The following is a 7,749-nucleotide window of genomic DNA, read 5'->3' as shown; positions in this document are numbered from 1 at the left end:
TCTGCCTTTATTGCCTACCCTTACTAGCCATATTATGTGCTATCTCAGAAGAAATTTCACCTTTCTTGTGAAGTCAAATAAAACAACTCTGAAATTTCGTAAAATTTATTTTCAATAATTATACTTTTTCACTTTCATGGATGTTCGAACAGCACTATCAAAGAAATGTCGTAATTTTTCTCTTTCGTTCAGTTATGGTCCATATTTTCTCTCGTAATTCTCCTTGGCCGATCGATTAATCAGTAGTGAAATAATGTGGGTTAAATTTTGGTTCATTATACAATATGTTTTAGGTACCCAAGTTCAGACGTTGTTTCACTTCATATTTCTCGTTTGCCTCTATTGCAAAGTCGGTTATTTGAAATCTTCTAGTTTATATGCAAACGTAAGAATCTACTTCGATTGTGTCAGTGACGTCCATACTTTTCTCATTTTCTTCTTTTCGATTCCAGGAATAATACTTTCTACTCACATTAGATATTTTCACCTTCACGGATCTTCGTTCACTTCCGTCATGAATTGATTAAAAATGTTTCCTCTTCTTATGAATCGTTAATGCCCGTTCATCGTAGGTTCCAAAATCACAAATGTTGCATCTGAGATAAGTCGTCATATGATTGGGACTATCCATTAAATGTTTTATCAATTCAGCTATCGAATTTAAGTGACGAAAACACCCTGGGCATCTCATAGCCAAATTATGATTCCTATTCTTATGTACCATCAGTGTACTGTAGCTAAGTGTTTTAAATTCACAAACCTCACAGTAGAATTTTTTTTCTATTTTATTCCCCTTCTTGAAACAATGAGGTTTGGGTGTTATAACAATCCTGAAAAAGCAAAAATAAATAGTAAAATATTCACTCAGTGATTTTTGATTGAAGTGGCTACAAAATTCCAAGCACAATAAACTGTTTTATATTTATAATAAAATAAAAACCCATTTTGAGAGAAGACAAAATAATTTGATATGATATGATATGATGATTATGCGGAAATGTAAATTTTTGATAGATGTATACTCACTTTTCATTGTTACCTTCTTTCTTCACCTCGATGTTCAAGTTCTCATCCGACTTGTACCTGTATTTTTTTTCTCGTCTCGGTTGAATTATCTTTTTCTGTGAGTTTCTTTTCCCATATGGTATCATGTGATCAGGATTTTTTCGAAAATGCTCCATGCTTGCATTTGGAGATGTCGTGCAAACACGGCAGATTAGACATTTGTACCAGCGGTATTTATGTATCACAAATATGTGATTCAGAAATATTCTCAAATCTGTCGTCGGAAATGAACAATCTGTGCAGGTAAATTTCTTACTCCTTCTGAAAGAGAATATAATAAGTTATGATGAACTATTCTCGTTCCTTTTAAAATCTCACGAAAGACCCGTAGTTCAGTTGATGTTTCAAAAAACAGTGCATTCGGAAAAACATTTAGGTGAGCTTACAAGTCTAAGGAATCATGGTGAAATGGTTGTGAATCCTTGTTTTCTAAATTGTCAATAAGTAGTCAATTCGATAATACCAAATAATTTTTATACATACATCTTGCGAAGTATTTTATGTTGTTTTGTTTCTAATGCTGGAATCAAAAGATTATTCTCACATCGGATTACAGAGCCGAACTGACTATTCGTCGCTATTCGTGTGCCTATGTGTTCAATGTTCAGTGTGCGCATATAAGGAATATTCAACAGGTTATTTGGAAGGAGTATTTTGTAGGGGCAATGATAAAGTGATATCTGATGATATATTGATTCAACTCACTTTAAAAACGCAACATGGATTCTCAATTCTTCCCCTTATATGTTGCTTGGACTCAATTTAGTTAAAGTTGTACAATACTTCCATTCGCCCTATACTTCACAACGCTATTTATTTCCATTATGACAGATACGATACAAAGCAAACTTTAAAGCTCATGTTCCCTATCGATTACGAAGTCTATTGCGAATGTATATTTCATGCCAACTTCCGATCCAAAGTGTCACTCGGTAAGCGAAGCGATTACGAAAAACGCTATTCTTTAATTTCTCCAGATAATTCTAAGTATCTCACAAAAATGTACATCAATATGAGCAACCTATTTTCAACATGAACAATAACAATTGATTACAGTACAATTTAAAATATTTGAAATTTCTGAAAAATAATTATAAAAATTTATTATATTTACTTACATAGACGCCCTATTAGCAACAGAGGAATGGGGTGCTTTTTCTTTTCCGTTGATAGTAAAATTAACACGTTCATTCGATTGTATCTGCTTGCATCTGAAATAATAAATAAAATTTTTAAATATGCAAACATAACAATTATATATATATGACAATGGAACTTAAAAAATCGTGAGTTTCAGAGAGAGATTTAACTGAAACGTAACATTATTATTTTTCACCTTTTCTAAGTTTGCTCAACCTCATATTTTGCACTTACAAGTAACAACTTTTCAGAATTTTTGGTTTGACAATGACGTAAACCAAAACATGTAACCGGATGATTTGAATACAAGGTTCCACCACTGAAATGCTTTATAGACTTTTTCTTTCCTCTTCTTCATACCCAACGCTTCGAAATGAGATTTTATGAGATTATATTATTAAGAGGTCGGCGGAAAAAGTCTGTTCTGCCATGTATCTAATCGGCTTAAGAATAATTCATAATGAGGTTTCATTCGAAGCGCTCTTTCGACTTGACTGAACTATTAGCTATTTATACAACAAGGAAGAAAGAAAAAAAAAAAGAATTTTAGGTTCTTCGTCGAAAGAGGCCATCACAAAAAAAAATAATGGTGATCGATAGTGCATTCTTCGATGAAATGAATGAATTGAATACTGAAGGGACGATCAGGATATCGAAGTTTGAAATTGACAGCAAAACGAAGCTTATCGAGTATCTACGAGTACAATCACGAGGCTTTTCTTTAAAAAATATGTTAGCCACATTTTTCCGATGACACGAAAATGTGGTAACGTCAGAGATTTCTGAAAGACAATCACCCACATCGTACTGGCATAGATATATAAACATATTTGTTTAGAATTGATTGAAAGTATTGAAAGCATTATAAGTAATGTATGTATTAAATATGACACTTGCCTCTAATTATTTTCACCTGTTGAATTTCTTTCACATAAAGTGTATAAAATAGTTAGGTACTACATATTATAAATTTTGAATTCTGAATTGTTCTCTACTTACTCTTGATTTGGTTGTAAATGTGTTCTGTGGATATGCTGGTCCAGAATATCCCTGAAGTATGAAGAGAATTCGCATTTGGAACACTTGAATACCTGAAAATTCCAAGGAAATTCATTTTATTATTTATAAAAATGAAAACCTAAAACTTGATGAAGGACGCGTCAATTCGAATGATGAGTAAATAAAAATGAAAATGTTCAGATGCATAGGTACATCTAGTACCCGGTACTTGTCTACAAAGAGCTTCGTTTCCAAAGATTCTCTGATACGTCGTGCGTGTAATAATGATTAAAGTACATTATTCGACAACCATTTTCTTTCTCCACCATTTCGTATTTAATTAGATTTGTGTTTCCAACTTCCAAGAATGCAGATATTCTTTCCGTATATTCTCTATGTCTCAGTTGATCAAGCCATAATGTGAATCGTTATTGTTTTTGATTTGTACGGTCCGGAAGATTATCCCAAACAGGATCGAACCCTCGATTGATAACTCAAAGAAGTGTGAACGAGATCTCTACTCAAATTCGAACACCCCCCATATACTCGTGGAGAATCTATACTAAATTTCTTATATATAACTACAAGGTTAGTGTTTCTCTTTTCACAGCAGAATTTAAAGAAGAATGAAATAAACTGTTTCCCTTAAAATCACCTGCTCATGCAAAACAGTCAAAATGACGAAGTTGGAATAAACCTCCATAAAATACATCCGTCTGTGATCTGCATTATCGACAATAATTATTTCATTTCATTATGAAAATAATAAAAATATTCTCCCTATGATTGAATCTGAAATATGGATTCGCTTAGAACAATGCTGGGTGTATGGTTTATGATTGGAAATGAAATTAAATGGCAACTTTGGATGTTCGCGTGTTTGTTCTCATTTCAGCAGTTGAAAATGCATATAATTTAGATGTCTGCACACTCTCGCAAGGCGTCAAAAATGGAGTAAAGGTACGGAAGCACTAATATCACTATATCCTGTCACAATATTTCCACGTTGTTTATCCCTCCTTTTACTATGCAACAAATTTCCCAAATATTTTATGATTGTAACAGGCATCTCGCAACAAATGAACGAGAATCGATATCAATTACAACCTACACAAAGTAGTCTAGAAGTGAGAGGAATGATAGCTTCGGCATCTTGAGTGATTCATATAGGTGATTTTTGGTTAAATTATTTAGATATTTTGATGAGTTCTATTTTATATATTTGAATTAAAAAAATTTCAATACTCGCTGTATAGATGAATGTTTCGGAGCTTTCCATTGAAATTGAATTTCTATCTGCCGACAAATTTTTTATTGTTTATTTTCCATTAAAAATTTATCTTTTATTCATACTTAGTAAAAGTTAAGATTTATGTTTCTTGTAGTTTTGAAAATATGAATTAGAGTTGAAATAACTTTCGTGTAGAACCTCAGTCAGCAGAAACACACGAATAAGAATAATAATTGAATTCATACCTAATAATAGTACAAAACTTACCTTCTGTTTTTGCAGTTTCCGGACACCTTCTCTTATTCTCACTTTTGGCTTGATAACGTCACTGCAAAAATATAAATTCGTTATTCTCTGTATTATTTCTGGAATGAACCGCTATATTGCGGCTTTGGTGAAAATTTTGAAGTCTCTTCGAAATTTCGTGATAAAAAAATATGATTACTAAAACAAAACTGAAAGAATTGTTCATGCAATTCCGAAAATACGTTAAAGAACTATCATTACGGGTCTACCAAAATTCTTCAATTGTTTTGATATATATATTTATATATATTCAATTTATTTCGGATTTATATCAAGTTTCAATTAACAAAAAATTATTATGTTTTAAGAATGACGTTATCTGCTTGAATTGTCCAACAAAGCATTTTCCACGTATCTGATTCGAAAATGCATGTAATACACAATTTTCGGTTAGAATAATCATCAGTTAGAAAATGAACATTAATCGTCAGGTGGCGCGAAGTGTGGAACGACCTGCATATAATTTGTTTTGAATATAAGTGGTAGAAATCACTCACCTTTTTGGTATCATACTTGTTGGCCTCACACTTTCAACTATTTCGTAATTGCGATTTTTCCATAAACTCGAATTCGTTTTGAAGACGTAGGGTGTGGACTTGGGTACCGATGTTCGGTAACATTCCTTCTGTTGTAAACATTGATCTTTCACTTCGAAAATTTGGGAATAGGTAGGTGGAGTTGATGAAGATGAATCGGATTCCGCTAATCCTTCATCACAGATGCCCGAATCTGGTGAAATAATCGAATTTTGGAGTTGAGTGTCCGGTGCTTGATGGGAACTATGTCCATTAAACATATCATCTATTTTTATTGGCTCCTGCTCAAAAAGCGAATTCCAATCCGTCATATATTGGTCGGAATGAGATCGATTTATCTGCGTGGCCGATTCGGCAGAGACATTTGATTCACCCAATCCCAAAATCCTTTCAAATTCGACATCAGTGAGTTGACCATGAATCATTCCGAAGTTGTCGAAGTTGTTCGATGCGGAAGAGACTTTGGCTTTTTCCGAACACAAAACCTTTTCGCATTGTTGGGAAAATGATTGCTCTGATTCGAAACTCACTCCGTGTTTATTAGACAAGGAAAAATCAGGTTGATTGATATTGTTCGATTCAGCAAAGCTTTCGGTTTCTTCCAGACGCAAAATCATTTCCAATTCCTCATTGCTGAGTTGTTGTGGTGATGGCTGAAGTTCTGAAGTTATTCCGAAGATGTCAAACAATGAATAATCAGATTGATTCATTCTGTTCCCTTCGGCAGATACTTTGGCTTTCTCCACACACAAAATTCTTTCGAATTCCTCATCGCTGAGATGAGGAGTTGATTGCTGTGATCCGAGATTCTTCCCGAAAGTGTTAGTCAAGGAAGAAGCAGGTTGATTGATCTTGTTCGAATCAACAGAGGTTTTGGCTTCTTCCAGACAACAAATCATTTCCATTTCCTCATTGCTTAGTTGGGGTATTGATTGCTGAGATTCTAAACTCATTCCGAAGATGTCATCAGACAATGAATAATCATATTGGTACATTTTATTCGTTTGGGCAGAGGCTTTTTCCGAACACAAAACCTTTTCGCTGAGTTCCTGTGATTCGAATCCCATTCCGGAGTTGTAAGACAAGGAAGAATCAGGCTGACAGATCTTGTTCGAGTCAGCGAAGATTTTAGCTTCTGCCAGACGCACAATCATTTCCAATTCCTCATTGCTGTGTTGTTGTGGTGATGGCTGAGGTTCTGAAGTTTTTCCTAAGATGTCAGAAAATGAATAATCAGATTGTTTTTTGTTCGATTCGGCAAAAATTTTGGCTTTCTCCACACACAAAATCCTTTCGAATTCCTCATCGCTGAGATGAGGAGTTGATTGCTGTGATCCGAGATTCTTCCCGAAAGTGTTAGTCAAGGAAGAAGCAGGTTGATTGATCTTGTTCGAATCAACAGAGGTTTTGGCTTCTTCCAGACAACAAATCATTTCCATTTCCTCATTGCTTAGTTGGGGTATTGATTGCTGAGATGCTAAACTCATTCCGAAGATGTCATCATACAATGAATAATCATATTGGTTCATTTTGTAAGATTCGGTAGAGACTTTGGCTTTTTCCGAACACAAAACCTTTTCGCTGAGTTGGGAAGCTGATTGCTGTGATTCGAATCTCACTCCGGAGTTTTTAGACAAAGATGAATCAGGTTGATAGATCTTGTTCGAGTCAGCAAAAATTTTGTCTTCTTCCAAACCCAAATTCTTTTCGATGTCCTTTCTACTGAGTTGGCCAAGTGGTTCGGAACTAATTCCGAAGGCGTTAAACAGGAAAGCGTCCATTCTGTAAAGAAAAAAAAATTAGGATAAAGTGATTGGAAAGAGTATTTTCTGAACATCGATAATTATTCGATAAGAAAAGGAACAATCAACGTCTTACTTATGTTTTGTCCCTCAGGATGTTCATTTTCTTGTCGATATTTATATAAAATACAAGGAAGAGTATTCTGATTTCGCGCTTCAAATTGAAAATCATAAAACTGTTATTATGAGTTGTGTGTTTTCAATTAACGGGCTTATGAGGTACCTCATTCACTTACCTTTGTTAAAACTCATACATATGCTATATTGTTTGATAGTCAAAATGGAATGTGGTAGTGAAGAAGAAGAGGAAAACGAACAATATTATACTGGATACATTCGCTCCAAAGAGTCACCAAAGCAATACAAGCGCAACAAGAAAATCCCCAAAACCAATAATTGGTACTCAGAAAACTAACTCAGTGGTACCTAAAATGATAATGTCATACATTCATGTATTCCGACTAAATCCTGACACTACAGAGAATAAGCTGTGTGATTTTTTCAAACCGCATATACCAGACTTTAAATGTGAAAATTGAAATCAAGACAACCGGAGATATATTCATCATTCAAAGTTCCATTTCCGGCAGAATATTTGCAGGATGCCATGAGTGCAGATTTTTGGCCGGAAGGAGTAGCTGTTAATAGGATTTTCTTCAAGCGTCACCAG

General features: G+C 34.2%; 1 protein-coding gene across 1 annotated transcript; it reads right to left on the bottom strand.

Moving 5' to 3' along the window:
• Positions 1–231: 231 nt before the first annotated feature.
• On the bottom strand, positions 232–5,730 carry LOC123320803. Its single transcript, XM_044908236.1, has 6 exons — positions 5,239–5,730; positions 4,703–4,763; positions 3,205–3,296; positions 2,184–2,276; positions 1,040–1,326; positions 232–830 (listed from the first exon to the last, which is right to left on the bottom strand). Exons 1-6 carry the CDS (start codon positions 5,700–5,702, stop codon positions 820–822), a joined length of 1,008 nt encoding a protein of 335 aa, XP_044764171.1. The 5' UTR covers positions 5,703–5,730; the 3' UTR covers positions 232–819.
• Positions 5,731–7,749: the final 2,019 nt, after the last annotated feature.

This window comes from Coccinella septempunctata, chromosome 9 (genome assembly GCF_907165205.1).
Source record: "Coccinella septempunctata chromosome 9, icCocSept1.1, whole genome shotgun sequence".
Taxonomy (NCBI): domain Eukaryota; kingdom Metazoa; phylum Arthropoda; class Insecta; order Coleoptera; family Coccinellidae; genus Coccinella; species Coccinella septempunctata.
This window is presented reverse-complemented; position numbering and strand designations above follow the sequence as displayed.

Coding starts and splice junctions, on each gene's coding strand:
- LOC123320803 (XM_044908236.1), bottom strand. CDS start 5,702: ATGATTCATGGTCAACTCACTGATGTCGAATTTGAAAGGATTTTGGGA. Junction 3,297..4,702: donor GGAAACTGCAAAAACAGAAG/GTAAGTTTTGTA, acceptor TGGAATTTTCAG/GTATTCAAGTGTTCCAAATG. Junction 2,277..3,204: donor CATTTACAACCAAATCAAGA/GTAAGTAGAGAA, acceptor TTATTATTTCAG/ATGCAAGCAGATACAATCGA.